A 19366-nucleotide genomic window follows, 5' to 3' on the forward strand; every position below is an offset into this window, starting at 1 on the left:
CTTACATCCAGCACGGTGGCTGCCCGGACTCTGGCCTTTTCTTCTCCTCCGTATCTTTTGTTGTCTTCTTTTCGTAGGCTCTTACTTCAGTCTCTTAGCTAGCTTGAAGGAAAAGTAATTTGAGTAATAAAAGTGTAAAAAAAGAAAAAAAGAAGACTCACTGGAGGAGACCAAGGGAGGGTGTTTTGAGTGTCTTTGGAAGAGAGAATTCGGTAAACATCCTCCCACTACTGCTGGAGCCAAGTCTCCACATTTCTAGGAAAGAGGACACAGATGTTGACCCCGCGTGGGAAGGCATATAAACTCACAACCTCAGCTGGGAATTTTTTTTTTCAGTCCTCGAGAGAACCGAATGCTAATCAGTAATGTGGTTTTATCTTTTACCTACCCCAGAATAGTTTCCTCATCGTAATCCCACAATAGAGATTCTCTTGAATCGAAGCAGCAGTATCTGGCCCTATTTATAGAATTCTGGCATCTTCAGATTCACTCATGTGACGAAAACTCTGAAAAGATATAAATGAAAGTGTCATGCAGTGAAGCCCTTTCCTTGCTTTTTGTTCATGGAAAGCTTTCCCTGGGCCCACAGTCACCAGTCTGTCCACCCGGAGGAGCCTAGGAGGGGACGCTGGGCAGCGTCAGCTGGACACGAGGAAGTGGGGAGCAGCGCCCTTTCTTTTTCATTTAACCTTGGAATGTAAGAACGACCACCCTTACAGCTCTGGCCATTGAACTGTCACAAAAACGTTATTTTAATGTATTAAAAGACAAAGGCAGCTCTTTGCATCTGCCCATAGTTTGGTACAATTCCTGACCTTATTGTGTATTTGTATTGTACTTTTGGTTTCAGTCAAGGTGGGTGCAATTTTATATATGTTTTTATTTACTTAATATCTCATGAGTATTTTCTGGGTTTCTTGCATTGTCTTCATAAAAAACATTCTTAAGGGCTGATAACTATATTGATAAGGGGGTTTTGTTGTTGTTGTTTTTGTGGCTGGCCAGTGGGGATCTGAACCCTTGACCTTATATTGATGAGTATTGATTGGTGCCACACTTGTCTACATTGCTGTGGCTTGATATTTGCCTTTTGTCCGGTTGTCTGTGCTATAAATAATGAGTGACTGTGATGTAGCTTTTGTCACATTCTGAATTGTTCCCCAGCGCAGATCCTAGATGTCAGATTTGTAGTCAAAGGTTGTGAGTGTTATATAGCTCAGGACATGTGTGGCCACACAAGAGTTCTTGAAAAAGTTTATAAAAAATTTATATTATAAAAAAAACTATGCATGAATCGCAACATTGCCCACCAAAATAAATGCATACTAAATTGTTATAACATGTCTGAACAGGATCTAGTTTGAGGCATGAAGAAGGATAAGACATCAGTTCCAAAAGAGCCCCTATCAGAGCAACATGAATCCTACTAATATTGAAGCAAGAACATCAAGTTTATGGTGAAGCTTGGGTGAAAGAATGATGAAGTCATTGATGCTTTACGAAAGTTTACGAGGAGGTGCTCCAAAGACATGAGCCGTTTACAAATGGATAATTCATTTTAAGAAGGGGTGAGATAATGTGGAAGACAAAGCCCGCAGCGACAGACCATCCACATCAATTTGTGAGGGAAAAATTAATCTTGGTCATTCCCTAATGGAAGAGGACCAACCGTTAACAGTAGAAACAGTAGCCAGCATTGTAGACATCGTAACTGGTTCTGTTTACGCAATTCTGACCGAAAAATTACAGTTGAGAAAACTTTCCACTCAGTGGGTAACAAAACTGTTGTGGGCAGATCAGCTGCAGACAGGAGTAGAGCTTTGCATGGAAATCTTAAACAAGTGGGGTCTGTTGAGAGAGACCAGCACCGATGGGTCCATAGAGACACGTCACTGCCGACAGTTTCAAACGCACTGTCAGCACATTCCAGCATGCAGGGGAACCTGTCAGCAGGGCTGAAGGACGAGAGCTCCTTAACTGGCTTGGAGGGCAGAGAATGTTCCAGAAAGAGGGAAGGAGTGCAGAAGAGGCTGGTGGCAGAGCCTGCCCAGCCAGACCTGTGTGTCTCTCTGTAAGAGCAGTCTCCAGGGCAGGGGGAGCTATAAAAGGTGTCAGAAGATCGCAAAAGAGGTTTGCATTTTTAAAAGGCTCCATTGGGTTTGCAAGGGGATGGATGGCTGGACTGGAGGAGGCGTGGGAGGGCCAGTTAGGATGTGGACGCAGGGAGGGCTGACGGCATCTGAACTAGGGTGTGGTGTTCATATTGAAGAACTGAGTGAATTTGAGACAACTTGATAGGATTTAGTGATTTATTGCTCTCCCATAGTTCTCATGGTCTCTAAGACAGCTTGCAGTTTGTTTTTTTCTCCTTTTAAAATATGTTCAACCTGTGGAAGCAACCTAAATGTTCATCATCAGATGACCGGATAAAGAAAATGTGGTATGTACACTCAATGGAATACTAGTCTGCCATAATAAAGAACAAAATTCTGCCATTCACAGCAAGATGATGAACTTAGAGAAAATCATGTTCAGTGAAATAAGCCAGGCACAGAAAGAGAAATACGACATGCCCCCAAGACAAACACAGACAACACCAGAAACCACATCTGAGGAACCAAAGAGCCACGACAGTGGAATGAAGCTTGTGTCCTGTGGATCCTTAACCATGACAGACATGTTTTTTTCCCCCTTTTTTTAAAAAGGAGAGTAATTGGACACAGCTAAATATGAATGTTAAATTATCTAATGGTACTGTGTCAGTGTTAATTTCTTGATTTTGATCATGGTACTGTGGTTATGTAAGAGAGGGTTCTTGTTTTTAGGAAATACACACTGAGCTGTAGAGCAGTAAAGCGGACAGATGTCTGTAGCTCACTGTCAGGAAGGTGGGGACAGAGAAGGGGTATGATCAAGCTAAAAGGGTAAAATGTTAATATTGGGGGAATCTAGATGAATAATACATGGAAAGTCAATGCAGTACTTTTAAAAGATTTTCTGCAAATCTGAAATTATTTCAAAATGCTAAACAAAGAACAACCCTATTTAAAACCAAAGATATGCCCCTTCTATGCACAGATGTTTCAGCGTGTTCTTCCCCAAAAGAAGAAATATCACAGAAAACAGAGGTGACCAAAGCATGCCATGATAAGTCCCCATATTCACTAGACCCTCCATCTTTTAGTGCACAAACCAGGACAGGCTCTGCAGGTATGTCCTTGCCTGAGACTCTGTGAGGATCAGCAGCAGCCTCCCAGAGGCAGAAGGACATGGCTACCCTCAGCTGACCCATCGCTGGTTTTCACAACTTCTAGGATGAAGGCATGCTCTGGAGCTGGTGCTGCCAGTGACACAAAACACACCTGGAGCTACCTCGCCAGGATGGCAGGCTGCTGGGGATGTCCCACCTTCTAAGAGGAGAAGTCAAAGATACACTGCTTCTCTTTCTCCCTTCTTTTCAGAGGACATGGAATGCCCTTACTCATGCCATGTTACACACCACGTCAAGTGGATCTGCCTCGTCCATCCACAGCTTTGCTCCTGCAAGCTTCATCCAGGGGAGAGGGATTCCTGCGGCTTTAGCCTCTGAGCCTCAGCGTATGATGAAAGGTTCTCAAGAAGAAAAAATGTGAAGGAATAAACCCTTCATTTTCTCAAAGGCAATGCCAGCCTCATAATTGTACTTTTGGCTAGATTTATGTGAAAATCTGTACCCACTTACGGTTCGAGAGCCCACATGTGGAAGAACTTGTCGTAAAGAAATGTGTGCCTTCTAAGCCCGAAGTTTAGGTGTTCCTTTTTCCTGTGCTGAATTTGTTTGGGTAATTCTTTTGCGCCGCCGCATGGGGTGAGGGGGCTGGGGAGGTTGATAATGGGCTCTCTCCCCAGTGGTAAAATGTGTGGATGGAAAACTTGAGTCTGCCCTGCGTGTTGTTGCACCAGCCTGGGAAGGCCTGCAGCTGTGTGCTGTGCAGTGGTTTCCAGGGGGAGGGGCGTGGTGGAGCTCAGAGGGTGGGAGGGCTCTTCCCTCGTGGGGGCTTGTGGTTCAGTATATACATGCAGTTGTGCAGAGCCTAAGCTGTGTGTGCACATGCATGTATACGTGTGTGTACCTTTTTCTATGAGATTAAAATAACAAATCTGAAATCTCCCCCCGAGTCCCCTTGTCCTCCTGGTTGTCCCAGTTGCAGTTGATGGGTGGGCTGCAAGAAACAGCTTTTAAGTGCGGTAGTATTTGGAGGCCATAGGAAGTTAGCTCTGTTCGTCTTGCCCTTCCGCATGCTATTCCTGGCACCGGGGCAGGGATGCGCTTGGTTGGTGGTGTTGCGGCGTGAGCTCTGGCTTAGCAGTCCTCCCTCAGAGTGCTCACTGGGATCCACAGCCTGGGACTGGCAATGCCAGGGTCTGGTGGGGAAGGCAGCTGCTGTGCCCCACCACCCCTGTGCCCACTGAGGAGGGGCCGGCTCTCAGAAGCTGCTGGGGCAGGCCAGGAGCAGGCCCTGGTATTTTGTGCTCAGTGGTTGCTCACTTCCTCAAGTTACACAAGATGGGGGAAAACTTAATTTTATTCTGGAAAGACTCCAATACGTATCAGGAGTATAACTAGGGAACAGCTCAAGAAATGTGCAGTTATGAAAATTTTGAATCGTGTTATTGAGGGAAGGGATCCAAAAAAGACTGGGCCCTTCGAGAATCAAGGGTAAAATCTCAACACTGGTAATTCTGAGTCATAAACTAGATATGGTGCAATAAGCCAAAATAGGAAGCAAGGAAAAGGAAGGGGATGGGTAAGACGAAACACTTTCATAGAAAAATCTGCAGGGTCAAAAGCAAGGTCTGTTTGATGTTCTTTTTGATCAGTCTCCTTCTATCATGGTTTTCAGTTATTTTCCAGGTTGGTTTTGGTTGTCAGTAAACAGTAGAGGTCTCAGAATCCATCTCCTCCTGCTGTAGAATTGTGTGGTCTCTGGACACATATCCTGTGCACAGAGCTTGTCTCTGCATCTCTGGTGAGGCCACATGTCCCAAAGGCATTCTTCTTTTTACAGCAGGTGTGTGGCCCATGTCCCCTGCAGGTCCTTCACCTCTTATCCTGCGTTCACCCTTTCTTGTTTAATTTGGAGTTTCCCTAATACAGGACAGGGCAGTTTCTACAGAAACCAAGGTTGTCACCTTAGGTGGACTATTTTTATATCACAGAGACTAGAAGAGAACCAGGTATGCTTTCTCTTAACCATGGCTCTGATGGGAACAAGGGAACTTGCCACCCAGCCATCCAGGTCTCAGGTACTTAAAGGATGTCTGCTAACTAGCAACTCGAATGCTCTCCTTTTCTCTATTATAGATGCTACTCTGCCTGCTTTTATAGGTGGAATTTTTGTTTTAATTTAGTAGTATGTTGTCTTAACCACTGAATCAGCCAGATGTTCACCTCACTTTTTCAAAATTTGAAATCCAAAGTCCTACCTAAAACTTCTGCAGTGGGTGGGGGCCCTTCCAAGTGAAGATATCACATAGAATTCTGAGATGAAGTGGTCAGAGAAAGAAAAGCCTAATTACAGCAGATGTAATTAGTTAAGATGAGGTCATACTGGGGTAGGTTGGGCCCCTAATCCGATATGACTAGTGACCATATAAAAAGGGGAAATTTGGATTCAGATACACACAGGAGGAGAATGGTAGAGATCAGAGTGATGCTTCTACAACCCAAGGAACAACAAAGATTGCCAGGAAACCACCAGAAGTTAGGAGAGACCTGGAACAGATTCGTCCTCACAGACTCAGAAATAACCATCCCTGACAATACCCCGATCTTGGACTTCCATTCTTTAACACTGAGACAATAAATTTCCCAAGGAACAACAAAGATTGCCAGGAAACCACCAGAAGTTAGGAGAGACCTGGAACAGATTCTTCCTCACAGACTCAGAAATAACCATCCCTGACAATACCCCGATCTTGGACTTCCATTCTTTAACACTGAGACAATAAATTTCTACTGTTTAAGCCACCCAATTTCTGTCACTTTGTTACAGCAAACTAATACATATCCATACACTGGAATAAATTATTGGTTGATTAGCTGTTAATTTTAAAAAATTGCATCCTATGAGAAGTAGAAAAAAATATAGATGTTCCTCAGGCTGGGGATGATGTGTTAACTATTAAAGCCATAGATGAAATCACAGGGTGGAAAATTGATGGATTTGACTACAGAGAAAATTAATGCTATAAGTTAAATATTAAGCTGTTGACAAACTGGGAAAAATATTTGCAATACTTACATTTGCAATATCCTAAATAAAAAGTTCTTAAGAATCAATAAGAAAAAAATAAATTCCCTCTCTCTGTTCCTTGAATTCTTTTCCTCCAAAGACTTTTTTACAGTCCCGTTTCATTCCCTACTCTTAAGAAACAGACGACCATTCACCCTTGTCTTCCCTCTCTGACCACTCACCTGTAGCCTCGCCTTAGGTGTAATGGACAGAAGCTGCTATCAGATCCTCCTCCTGTGCCCACCACCTGTTGCACCCATTCACCTGCACATGCCTCCACCTGCCTTCCTGCCACGAGGGGACATGTCCCTGAGTCTTCCTAGGGTCACCCCATTGCCTTCTCAAGGATGCCGAGCCTGCAGCCATCTGCTTTTCCTTCTTCCATTGTTCCTGGATCATCAGCATCAGCACACATGAGGACATCTCACGCATGTGAAGCCACCCTTCACTGCATCCCTCCCGGTGGCCACCCTGTTTCTCAGCTGCTTTGCTGGCAGAATTCTCTGGACTTGCCCTCTGACTCTCAGGGTCTGCTTTCCATCTCCCGGCCTTGCCTCAGCCACGCCAGTCGGGTGCTTGGTTCCACTGGTTCTGAAGTGGATCTCGTCAAGGAGACTTCTGACGTGCCTCAGGTCAAAGGCAGTGGCACATTTTGGTGGCATCTTCGATGTCACCTTGGCAGCATCTGACAGCCTTGATTCCTCAAATGCCCGCTTCTCTGCTCCCAGCAGTGTTCTCTTGCCTCCTCATCTCTGCTCTGTGGCCTCTTGGCTGCCTCCTGCTCTGCCCGGCCACCAGGCATCTGCAGCTCTGCAGGCCCAGAATGGAAATGGGCATTTTTTTAGAACCTACACAAAAGTAGACAGAGCAGTGTGAGGAAGCCGCATATGCCCCTTCCCCAACCCCACAACCACATACCAGTGACCTGTCTCGTCCCATCCACACACACTAATTTCCCCTCTCGTAGTTTTTTCGTGAATCCCAGCTATCACGTCGCTTACCTGTAAATATCTTAGTGCGTTTCTGTAAAATGAATTTTTTTTTACCAGAACAATAATGCCATTATTACACCTAATTCCTTAATATCATAAAAACATCCAGTGTTCAAATAAGAATTGTATTTAAACTGCACCTTTGCAGTCCTAGTCCAGTGAGTTCCAGTGAAAGACATTGCCACCCCAGGAAGGGCTTGGCCTGGGAGTTTGCTGCTCTTAAGATGCTGGTCTCAAAGGATCGGCCAGCTCAGGCTGCCTACAGGTCGCATCCATCACTCACACTGCAGGGTGACCTGTCCACCCCAGAGCTGCCCCTCCCACCAGCAGAGAGGTAGGGGGACCCGAGTTCTCAGATCTCTTAGAGATCTTCTGGTCAACCTCCCTTCTGAAGTGGAGAGCCCCTCCACAGCCCCCACTCCACTTCCACAGTCCCCCTCCCAGCCCCTGCCTCCCTAACCAGGTCTCCTACCTCTGCATCTGCCACCACCCACCCCCTGGGGTCACTGGCATGGAAGGGACCTCCTCCTCTTCTCAAGGACTAACGCTGCCTTGCTCATTATGGGCTTCAGGTTGTTTAACTAGAAACCAAACTTCTAATTACAGGATTTTCAACCGTTCGATCTGAAACTCTTTAAATTCTTATGAATGTCTGTGGAGCAGGAGTTCAGTCCCTTCTCCTAGTCTCTGCCTCTGCCTTAGGCTTCTAGGCTAACAAGGAGGGGACAGTTAATGGAGTGCAGTGCATCCCAGAACAGGCACGCAGGAGTCAGTGCAGAAAGGAATGTCAGAGCCTCTATGCCCAGCCCCACCCCACCCTATGTGGGAGACTGCGAGTGTATGCAGACTTTCATGTTTCCTGCATCCCAGGCCCGAGTGGAGCCTTCCCACACCTCTCACCCCTCAGCATGAGTCTGCAGACCCATCCTGGGTTCCTTGGGCCCTTGAGCGTCAGCCCAAGAGTAGGGACATCATCTGAAGGCAAGGCCAGTATTTGCTCTTGCCCAGCATCACCAGCTGACTACTACAGGAACGTAGTGGGTAGTAGGGCAGGTGTCCCTGGTCCTCCAGCTGCATATTCATGTATTCACATTAGCGATGGTCTGTCTCATCTGTGTCTGGAATATGTGACTCTGCTCCCTCCCAACCTCACACAGCTTCAGGGACTGTGAGTGGCCACAGCTCTGCAGCCACTGCGGTTGTCCTTCCACACAGGAGAGTGAGGCCCCCATACTGTTTCTACCCTGAATAGAGTCTTTTACTTGTATGTTCTAAATGTACTGCCCTTCACTGCTGTCATGAATGTGTCCTTGTTCCATGGGGGCCAGGGCTTTCAGGATGCCCGTCAGCATGCTCTGCAGCCTGCAGGAATTTGTCCTAGAAACCAGAGGGGAGCCATGCACACAAGGATGTCCTGGTGTGGACTGCATGGAAGATTTGAACAGTTGCCAGCAAAGTGTTTCAGCTGAGAGTAGACGCAGCTGTGGGTTCTAATGGAGGCCATAGCCAAATCCTTCCTGATGAGGCAAAAATTCTAGTGTAGCAGAAGTAGCACAAGCAACTCTTCCTCAGGATTCATTTTCCAAACAGACGGGCAGGTGGCAGCACAGAACCAGGAGTAATGGACAAGGTGTGACTCTGCTATCTAGGAGCTCAGGGGAGGAAGAGACAGAAGGTGGTTCCCAAAGACAGCACTGGGTGCTCTTTGTGATTGGCAGTACCCTGTTACGGTGAGCCTGTCGAGGCCTCCGGGGGAGCAGACATTGTTGTGCCTGTCACACACGAGGGACTGATGCTCAGAGACTGCAGCGTGCCTCTGCCCAGCTCAGGAGAAGCTGAGGACGGGACTCCAGAAGCCCTGCCCTGGCCACAGCCACCACATGATACTTTCTGTCCATCCACAGGAGAAAGAACACATGCAGTGAACTGTGTGCAAGGAGTCGGTGGTGGGAGATGAGAGTCCATGCATTCATTGTGATTTAGGAAAAACTTCAGCCCGTGCTCCTGGATATCTGGGATGTGGTCCATGAGATGGCAGAAGAAAAGGAAAATTTTAAATGTTCCTTGATTTATGTGGCACTTACACAGGAGGGAGGAGAGGGGGTGCTGGTTCTCTCATAGGCTGGAGAGTAAAGGTTGAAAAATGCCCTTTATGGTCCAGTTTTGTGGCAACATCTGACATGTGGCAAATGCATGAATTGTAATTCTAAATGAAATACAGTTGTGGGTTATAGCGTCCTTTTGCAGTTCAGCACCTTCTGGAGGGAGGGGTGACGGGCTAAGATGCTCAGCCTTGCAGGAAACCTGATGTGGTGTCATGGTGGTCACTGAATGTACCACGAGCTTCTTCTGGATGTCACCAATTAGGTTGGCGAAAATTAAGGTTACCAGGAGGGGTGTGGCCTTTCCTCCAGCTGCTCCCTCTGTGCCTGGACCCACCACTGCCATGACCGTGGACGATTGAAGTGGAAATTTAAATAATAGCACATGGCCCATTTGTGGATCTCCCACATTTAGAGCTAAGCAGTCTTCTGGATACCAATTTCCCCATAAAAATACAGTCATCCCTTAATATCCTTGAGGGATTGGTTTCAGGACCCCCAAGGATACCAAAATCTGTGGGTGCTCAGGTCCCTGATAATGTACACACATCCTCTCATATACTCTAAATCCCCTCTAGATTACATAGAACACCTATTACAACACCCACACATCCCTTCATTCACGTGGGATCAGCGCAGTACCGGGTGCGTCATGAGTTCTGGTTTTGCGTTTTGAAACTTCGTGGAATTTTTTCCCCCAAATATTTGCAACCCATGGTTCGTTGAAGTCAAGGATGCAGAACCCATGGATATGGAGGGCCAGCTCCATACTCAACAAGGAATCACATCTGAAAACAAATCTCTTAAGTAACTGTAAAACAAGGTAACCGTGTGCCTTCTGGAATCTGCCCCTCAAAGGACAGTAACTCCAGGAGGCCTCTGACCCTCTTTGGGAAGAGCCCAAAGGTCCAGGTCAGACGTTTCTGGAGAGGCAATCTCCCAGTGAGGAGGGCAAGACCACCTCCACTGGTATCGCACCCCACAAGCCTTTCCTAACATCCTTTCTTCTCTTCGTGCGTCTTCAATCCACCACTGGAGATTTTCGAAAAGTAGCTTTCAGGGCAAGACCACCTCCACTGGTATCGCACCCCACAAGCCTTTCCTAACATCCTTTCTTCTCTTTGTGCGTCTTCAATCCACCACTGGAGATTTTCGAAAAGTAGCTTTCAATTTTATTTTCTGTAAAATTATATCGCTTTATAAAAAACTGCTTTTGTAAAATAACAGGCTAAGCATATCCATTTTAGGAAAGTTAAAAACAAATACAGGCGAGCAAATCAAAATTGATTCTTCCACATAAGCCTGTATGCTTGGTTTAATTGCAGAAGGGTAGAGGCTGGTGGCAGGTCTCTGTCTTCTTTGAATTTTGTCACCCGCACCTCCTTAGTGAGCAAGACCTGTTTCAATGAGCAAATTCCTGTTAGGGTCTCCAAAAACAGTGGTTGACTTTCAAGAACTATCTTAAAAGTTATTTCTGGAACTTTATCTCTTTTAGAAAGGGTTTGCAAGTACTTAAAATATTTTTAATTCTCACTGAAAACATGAAATCCATAGATTATAAAGCAGATCTTTTTCTTTAAGTGTGAATCAGTATAATGGAACAGGTTTATTATGTGTGTTCTCATGGGGAATAGAGTCATACAATTACATGTCGTGCTTCAGTTATCATTCCTTATATTGCAGACGAACACCATTAATTTAGAAGATAACTGAATAAAATTGGTAGAATCACATTCTTGTTCACTGAAGTTAGCCTACCCTCGTTGGTGCTGCCCTAGTCTGAAGTCAATTTAGTTTACCCTACACCTCTTAGGCTTCTAAGGCCCACCCAATTTGAGGGCTTTAGGACCACCTGGAATCAAAAGCCATTTCATGTGAAGCCTCGGAGCCCTCCTGGCAGCTTGCTGTGGAGAAGAAAGGCACACGGAGCCAGCAGCCCTGCTTCAAGTCCCAGCCCCAGTGCATTCCATCTCCTTGACATTGGGCAAGCTTTCCTGCCTTCCAGACAAGCTTCTCATCTGGTCAGAGGAGGACAGTGACATCTGCCTCAGAGTTAAGGTTCCCTTTACCTGCCTGGGCATTCCTCAGGGCCTGCTATAGCCTGAATGTCTGTCCCCTCCACAGCTCATATAGGAGCTTGATCCCTGATGTGGCCGTTGAGAGCTGGGGCCTTGGGGAGGTGATTGGATCGTAAGGGCTCCGCCTTCATGGATGGATTAATCCACTCATGGATTAATGGGTTGATGGATGAGTGGGTTATTGGGGGAGCAGCACTGGTAGCTTTATAAGGACAGCAAGTGTTCACATTGACACACTGTGGCCCTGTCACCATGTGATGCCCTGTGCCACCTGGGGATTCTGCAGAGTCCCTACCAGGTAAAGACTTTGACCAGGTGTGTCCTCTCGATGTTGAACTTCCAGTCTCCAAAACTGTAAGAAATAAATTGTTTCCTTGTAAGTTTCTCAGTTTCAGGTGTTCTTTTATAAGCAACAGAAAACGGACTAATATGAGGCCCCCTGGAATCATGACAGGATTGTCACCCTGCCTGGCGCAGGATTCCATCAGCACTTCGCCACCTCACGTATTCGTGTTCTTCTGCCTCTTTCTGACAGTTGCCCTTCTCCCACGGACGCCTCCTCTTGGCCCCTTGATTACACCCTGGCTTCTCCAGAAGTGTCTATCCACCAGGATTTACAAGAGGCCTCAGGAGTTGCTAAAAGTCCCAGCTTGCATCCTACTAGAGCTTTGGAACTAGGGAGCAAGCTGGACGAAGAGTGGTGAAACCAAGCGCAAGAGCTGCCGGCTCAGATCCCTACGAGGTCTCAGTGTCTGTGTGGAGGTCTCGGGGTGCTGGACCTCAACTACTCTGGGTCAGTCCGTGCACCCCAGAGGTTGGGTGGTCCTACAAGGACACATCATACTCGAAAGTCAAGGGGTCTTTTGAATTCAGTAATGAGAGTTCCCGAGCCTGCGGTTAGCCAGCAACAGTGAGGTCTGTCTGTTGCATGAAGCAGGAGTGAGGGTCTGTGCTAAGATTGTCAGCAGGGAGGGGCCCCAATTAAATCCCCACTGTTCACCTGGGGCAGGGGGGCACCAAGACAAAAAGCCAGGTGCCCCAGAATGGAGTTTGGGGCCCTTGAGATGATGTACCCTCAAGTCTAATTATTCTTAAACCTCTTCTTTTAAATTTGCAAAGAGTGAAGCTGTTGCTTTTCCCTCTATACAGTGAATGTATAAAAAGTGACAACAGAAAGTCTGGGGACAACGGAACACTCTGTTACCACTTCAGGGCTTTTATAACAGGGTACAGTGCCAAGCCAGCCAGAGGGGCGGGTAGCCTGGCCAAGCATTCTCCACCCAGCAACTCCGAAAAGAGTTTCACACTGTTGACTTAATTATGCCTTCTTTAATATTACTGTTTTATCTTTAAAAGCAATTAGCTACTTAGTGTCCTTTGCAGTGGAGAAAAGGAGATTGAGGATTTAGGGGCTGGTTTTTCCAACTTGTTGTTTCTGACTTGTTGTCACTACATCTTGCCAGTCATGAGGTTTGCTTTCTTAGATTTGGTCAGATCTAGATTTAGATTTAGATTTGGTTAGATTTAAAGTCAGAAGCAGCCCTCAGGGTCCTGCCCCTGCCCCCCTTCCCTGATTGTCTGCCGGCCTTCAGTGGGACCCGGCCTTGTTCCCAGATCCGTGTCAGATCCAAGCACATCCCAGGGAAGGCAGGCATAGGTGGCTGGGAGCTTTTCAAGAGAGCCCCTCATTAGCCCACATCATACCAACTCTAGGAGACCTGTGCTACTGTGAATCCCCACATTACAGATGCAGGAATTGAGGCACAGGAGGCAGGGTACCTCGGCCCAATTCCCGCAGCTAGTTTCTGATGAAGCATCTTGTGCCCAGTCTGATTCTAGAGCTCCCCCTCCGAACTACCCACTAGGCCAAGATAAATCCTGCCTGATGCTGTGACCTCCACATACTGAGCACGGAGCCTTGTGTGTATTGCTCATTCTCAGAGCAGTGCCCCATGGGGCTGCTAACAGAAAGAGAGAGGGAAGGAAGGAATGAATCTCCAAATATGTTTGGTTTATTTGGGAATAGAGAATAGGATTATAATTCGCAGTGCATACCATGGCAAGCCACGAGGGCATGCCGTGAGGCAGGGAGGAGAACGCTTTTGTTGGCAGGAAGGGAGCAGTTCACGTAGCTGCTTGGAAACAGGGCATTGGTCTCAGAGGCTCAGAGCCAGGCTTGTCATCAGTTCACTGGTTGAGATGCTGTTACTGGACAAGATTCTTCTGGAAGCATCTTATCTGAATTACTGTAGTTCTAAAGAATGTATAATGATAAACCTTGTCACAGAAGTATGTGTGTACGTGCAAAGCAGGACATGCATGAAGGACATGAAGAGATTTCTGATGGGTCTCACAAAAGTCCTTGCAATTCTTGTCTCAGACAAGCAAGCACGAGATCCCTTCTTTGTGCCTTTCCCGACTCTGTTTTGTCTGGGTCTGATGGAAAGTGATTTCATCAACTTTCACAGTCCAGATGAGGAAAGTGAGTCTTAAAAAGGTGATTACCTGCCCGAGGTCACTGAGCTAGCAGGTGCCTGAGCCAGGATGGAACTGCAGGTCTCCACCCCCTCCTGGTAGGACCCAGATGCCTGTGCAGTGGGCCCCTCTGTATCCATGGGTTTAGCATCTGCAGGTTCCACATTTTAAATGATACAGTATAACAAGTATTTACATAGCAGTTATACTGTATTAGGTATTATAATTAATCTATAGACAATTTAAAGTCTATGGGAGGATGTGTGTAGGTTATATACAAATATTACACTATTTTATATCAGGGACTTGAGCATCCAAGAATTTTGGCATCCGAGGGGTTCCTGGAACTAGTCCCCTGAGGATACTGAGGGACGACTACATTCCCTGAACAGGTTTACCCTGGAAAATAGCTGCATGTGATATCGATCTTCTCCCTGCTGAACTGTGAGTTGCTATGGGGTACGTGCCCGGACCTGCCCAAGAGAACATTCCACATCCTGCCCTGTGCGAGGTGCCTGAGCTCTCCATGAACCAGGGAAACCCCAGGCTGCTCCCCAGGAGCCTTGGCCCAGGGAGGTTACACTGACAGCTGAGATAGAAACCCTCATTTTCTTCCAGAATGAGCCCCAGCACTGCCTAAGTGGTTACTGAAGGAATAGCTGGAGCAGTTCAGAGTGATCCTTTCTAGAACTGCCAGCTTTAAAAGGCTCCAAACGGGTTATTATGCTATGCCTAAGTTCCAGGTAACATTAGCCTTTGTGCCGTACATATTCATGTTCTTTACACACATTCTCATCAAGATTGCTGGTATGTATAATGGTTTTCTTGGTGGTCCGTCTCTGGGGCTTGTTTCGTTTGTGGTCAGCAGGCCCTGTGAGTTTGGGGAGGCAGCTGAAGAGCGCTGTGTTGGGCAGAGTGGGCAGCACAGGACTGAGGTCCCGTAACAGGAGCGTGTGTGCCTTTCTGGCTGTCCCCGTCATGGGTGCAGGGTGGCTCAGTCTCCTGTCTGCCCTGCCCCTCGTGGTCTTGCCAGCATGGCCTTCTGTGGCATCTAGAAGGAGTAGAGGTGGACATGTGACAAAGCACATCTCAGCGTCTAGTGCTCAGACTCCATGTAGACCTTTGTGGGGATGGCCATAGAGCCACTGAGGGGCGAGGAGTGAGTTTGAAGAACAATGCAGTTAGGATTGAAAAGAAAATTAGAAAATTACTACCATGGGTGATTTGGGCAGGAAAAGTGGTACATAGACTTAGGGAGACATGAAATACACACTTCAACGTAATTGAACTTTCCTAGAGAAGATAATGTTTATTGTAATTGCAGATAAAGTCATTTGGAAACTGAGGAAGGAAGGGACGTTGGGGTCACTGCTTTGGGTAGTGGGAGGCATGCATTGGTGAAGGAGTCATGTTCAGTTTTATAATTAGCACATTTATAAGGCATTGTTTGGATTCATTTGTATCTTCCAAACTCCTGTTTTTCTTGTATGCTAATGTATTTTAATAAAGTTCTTACCTGGAGACCAGAGATGTATTTCCTTTGTTTAAATTAAATTTTATTTTTATACATTTAGTTATGTCCACTGTATTTGAATATTTAGCTTGTTATGTGGATGTTATACTTTGGTAGAGTGAAACAAAGACTCCAGAAAAGGGATGGATGTATTTCTTTAAAAATGAATGTGAATTGAAAGTCAGTCCCTGGGTCCTGACCCAGCCCCAGAATTTCTCTGAGTTGGGGAAGTGGCTGAGAGGTGGCAGGCAGGGGGTCGTTACCCCACCCGAGAGCCCAGTCCTACCTCCCCTCAGAGCTTAGCCTGCTGCTGCTGCTGTGGCTAAAGCCCCTTGACCTAGGCTGAGAGGTGGCAGGCAGGGGGTCGTTACCCCACCCGAGAGCCCAGTCCTACCTCCCCTCGGAGCTTAGCCTGCTGCTGCTGCTGTGGCTAAAGCCCCTTGACCTGGGAACTTAAGGCTTGAGTAACTTTAAATCCTTTCTGGCACAGCGTGACAGTTGGCTGGCAGCGGTGGGGAGGTTGGGGGCCATCCTAATAGAATGGTGCAATCACAGTGTCCGCCTGCCCTACACCCCTGACGCAGGGGGTCCTGCCATCCAGCCCTTGCCCTCCGCGAAATCAAAGTTCACACAAAGTAAGTAAGTGTGTGGATCAAAACTCGTGCAGAACTTCTAGGGAGGCAGAGAGGATGGGAGGGGGTTCATCAGGATAGGCCGACTCCCACGGCCCAGAGGGAGACCCTGCTCCACAATTGTCACCAAGGCCTTAATTGTGGAGACAGATTATTGGGAGATTCGGCAGATAGGTCTAGGGTCAGAGAATGCACGTGCTTCTGCATCTGAGCAGCTTGCACATGATTTCACTGCCGTGGGAAAACATTGAGCACGATCTTTATGACCGATGGGTTTCAGCATTGTGTTGTGGCCCTTGTCACTATCCTTGGCACACCCCCAGGTCTCCATGCATGGACATGGGAGAGGAGCCCATGGTGATCACATCAGTGCCGGGAGGTCTGCGATTGGCTTGCCTGGCATGGCTCCCTTCACTACCTGGGAAACCAGGTGTGGGGCATCTGAGAGCCCTGTTGCCCAGAGACAGCCTGCCTGCTGGGGCGCATGTGGCCCCACACAGCCAGCTGGGGTGGCATCCCCACCTGGGCGGAGGGGCAGGCCTGCCAGGGTGGTGGGGAGAGACCAGGAACAAACTCCCTCGCAAGAGGGGATTGTGATTTAAAATACCATCCTCTTCCTATGACTGCTTTTTCTGTGCTGTTGAGGTAAGATTTTTAAAAGCATCTCACGTTGCTCTAAAGGTCACATCCTGTCACTGTTGTAGTTGGGGCAGATTATATTTATAATCCTCTGGACTGTCCCTTTGTCTGAGAGCTGTTCAGTTTTAATGGATGTGAACATACCAGGAAAATGAAGCTTGCTTGTAATTTTGTAGGGGGGGGATTTTATGACCATGCACTTACTACGCCCTTCTTTCTGTTATTTTAAATTTTAGCATATTCCTATTACTTTATCTGCACTTCATCCTGAGCCTTTGCGGATGTGAGGTGGGGGGAAGGGAGGGCCTGTGGAGCATCAGAAGTTATGATGGGACGAGGAGGACCTCTGGGTTGTTCTGTCGCTTTGCTTGTTTTTGCAGTTGGTTCAATTATAATGTCCAGCGCCGAGGCCACCAGCAGTATTTTAAATGAATCCTGTCTCTTCCTAAGACAGGTTGTTAGTGGTGTGGCCGTGTGCTGTATGTTTCCATGAGGTATCCTGGGCACTTTAAGAATGTCATGTCCTAGTCCTTCCTGCTGCACCCCATCGGAGGTGGCAATGGCGGGGAGGGAAGAGAGAGTGCTTGCCCCTCGTCCTGTGTGCCTGTGGCCGGCAGTGTCCATTCACCTAGAGACACAGCCATACATGTGTTAGAGCTCTATGGTTTTTACCTTTTACTGTTTTGTTTCAGTTTTTATTTCTTGGGGACCCAAAGTTGTTTATCTGTACATGTTCCCTTTCTGTGTTGCAGGATGTTAAAGTCTTTAGTGAAGATGGGACGAGCAAAGTGGTGGAGATTCTAACAGACATGACAGCCAGGGACCTGTGCCAGTTGCTGGTTTACAAGAGTCACTGTGTGGATGACAACAGCTGGACACTAGTGGAGCATCACCCGCACCTCGGATTAGGTAGGAGTGGTCCGAGGCGGGGACAGCACCTGGTGATGCTCAGCGTGTATTCACATATAGACTGCTGCTGCCAAATGTGTGACAGCCACATCCCCTGCCAGATCGGCAGGCACTCTCTGCATCACCCTCCACTCTCTTGCCTCCTCTCTTTCTCCTGAAATTTTGCTTTCCTCCCTCCCAGCCCTCTCCCCTCTGGTGCTTTGAGAATCTTGTCTTGGTTGGCTAAAGCAATAACTCCCCAAGGGCTCAGACACAGCGAGATGGTTCCCTGTGATTCAGTGTCCCTCCCTGCTGTCAGAGCCACCTGGGCTTGCTGCACACCTATGGGCCGGGGATGGTGGGAGGCAGCCTCCCGGTGCCCAGGGCAGACACAGCGAGATGGTTCCCTGTGATTCAGTGTCCCTCCCTGCTGTCAGAGCCACCTGGGTGCCCAGGTGGAGCAGGTCACTTGCAGGCTTGCGGCTGCCACTCCCCAGAGAGCAGCTCATCCTGCTGGTAGGAAGAAGGGAGCTGTGGTTACAGGTTGCAGCCATGCACAGGGAGACCCCTGGGAGTCAGAGTGCATTATAAAGCATCTTCTTCTTAGGTTGTCTCACATGGCAGCCTCTCTCCAAGCTGGTTAGTAATGCCTTGACAGTGTGTGCCTGTGTGTGTGTGCACGCATGCATATGGGTCCAGAGAGCAAGAGGATGTCTTATGTCATGGGATATGTACTCCCTACAGAATGTATTGAGGGGTTTTGCTTGTTTTGTTTGCTCAGGTGATCTATTTCAGGTATAGAAGCTTTTCAGACTTTTCTTTAAATTCTTATTAATCAAAGAATGGTGCTTACAAAATCATAGGCAAGTATTTAAAACCAGATTTTTATGAAAAATCAACAGCTAGGAGAGAAGGAAAGAAAACACAAACTGCCAATTTTCCATAGTTCTAAATTCTTCTCATGAACCTTTTTGAAAGACGAATGAATTGGCTTCACACCTCTAGGTCTGGAATAATCATTTAACTGAGTAGCATTCTTCCCAGTCATATCATCCAGTTGAAGCCTAAGTAATGCAGTGTGAATTGGAGTTGACATTACTTTAAGTCCCTGTTTTCTAGCTCCCCCTGTACTGTTAGATGGTGTGCTTCTTAACGTAAGCGGATAGAATTGCTGATTTATTTTCCACCTCTACTGATCACCAGCATATTTGTGTGATAACAGAGCCTTCCCCTGCCAGGTTCATTCACTGGTTCCACAGTTGTGACTGTGGTCTCACAGTCGTTCCCATGAGACTGTCCTGTCAAGCTCCGGTTGGAACATCCGTGAGTGGATCCTGTGTTGGTGTGATAAAGCTGTCAGAAGCTTCTGCTGACACACATATAACTTGGAAATTAAGTAATAGTGGGAAACCTACAGAGTATGTGCATATGTGTATATTATGTACATAAATGAAAAAACATACATATAATATATATAAAAAAAAAANACAGGGAGACCCCTGGGAGTCAGAGTGCATTATAAAGCATCTTCTTCTTAGGTTGTCTCACATGGCAGCCTCTCTCCAAGCTGGTTAGTAATGCCTTGACAGTGTGTGCCTGTGTGTGTGTGCACGCATGCATATGGGTCCAGAGAGCAAGAGGATGTCTTATGTCATGGGATATGTACTCCCTACAGAATGTATTGAGGGGTTTTGCTTGTTTTGTTTGCTCAGGTGATCTATTTCAGGTATAGAAGCTTTTCAGACTTTTCTTTAAATTCTTATTAATCAAAG

The 19366-nt window shown here is 47.0% G+C and overlaps 1 protein-coding gene across 1 annotated transcript in view; it reads left to right on the forward strand.

The window, feature by feature from the left end:
- Positions 1-19366, forward strand: part of GRB10 (growth factor receptor-bound protein 10) — a 161413-nt gene that overhangs the window by 109324 nt on the left and 32723 nt on the right. Inside the window, exon 6 of the mRNA XM_008569871.1 lies at positions 17459-17615. Within this exon, the coding sequence (XP_008568093.1) occupies positions 17459-17615 (157 nt within the window). The remainder of the gene's footprint in view (positions 1-17458; positions 17616-19366) is intronic.

This window comes from Galeopterus variegatus, unplaced genomic scaffold, assembly GCF_000696425.1.
Source record: "Galeopterus variegatus unplaced genomic scaffold, G_variegatus-3.0.2 Scaffold540, whole genome shotgun sequence".
Lineage (NCBI taxonomy): Eukaryota > Metazoa > Chordata > Mammalia > Dermoptera > Cynocephalidae > Galeopterus > Galeopterus variegatus.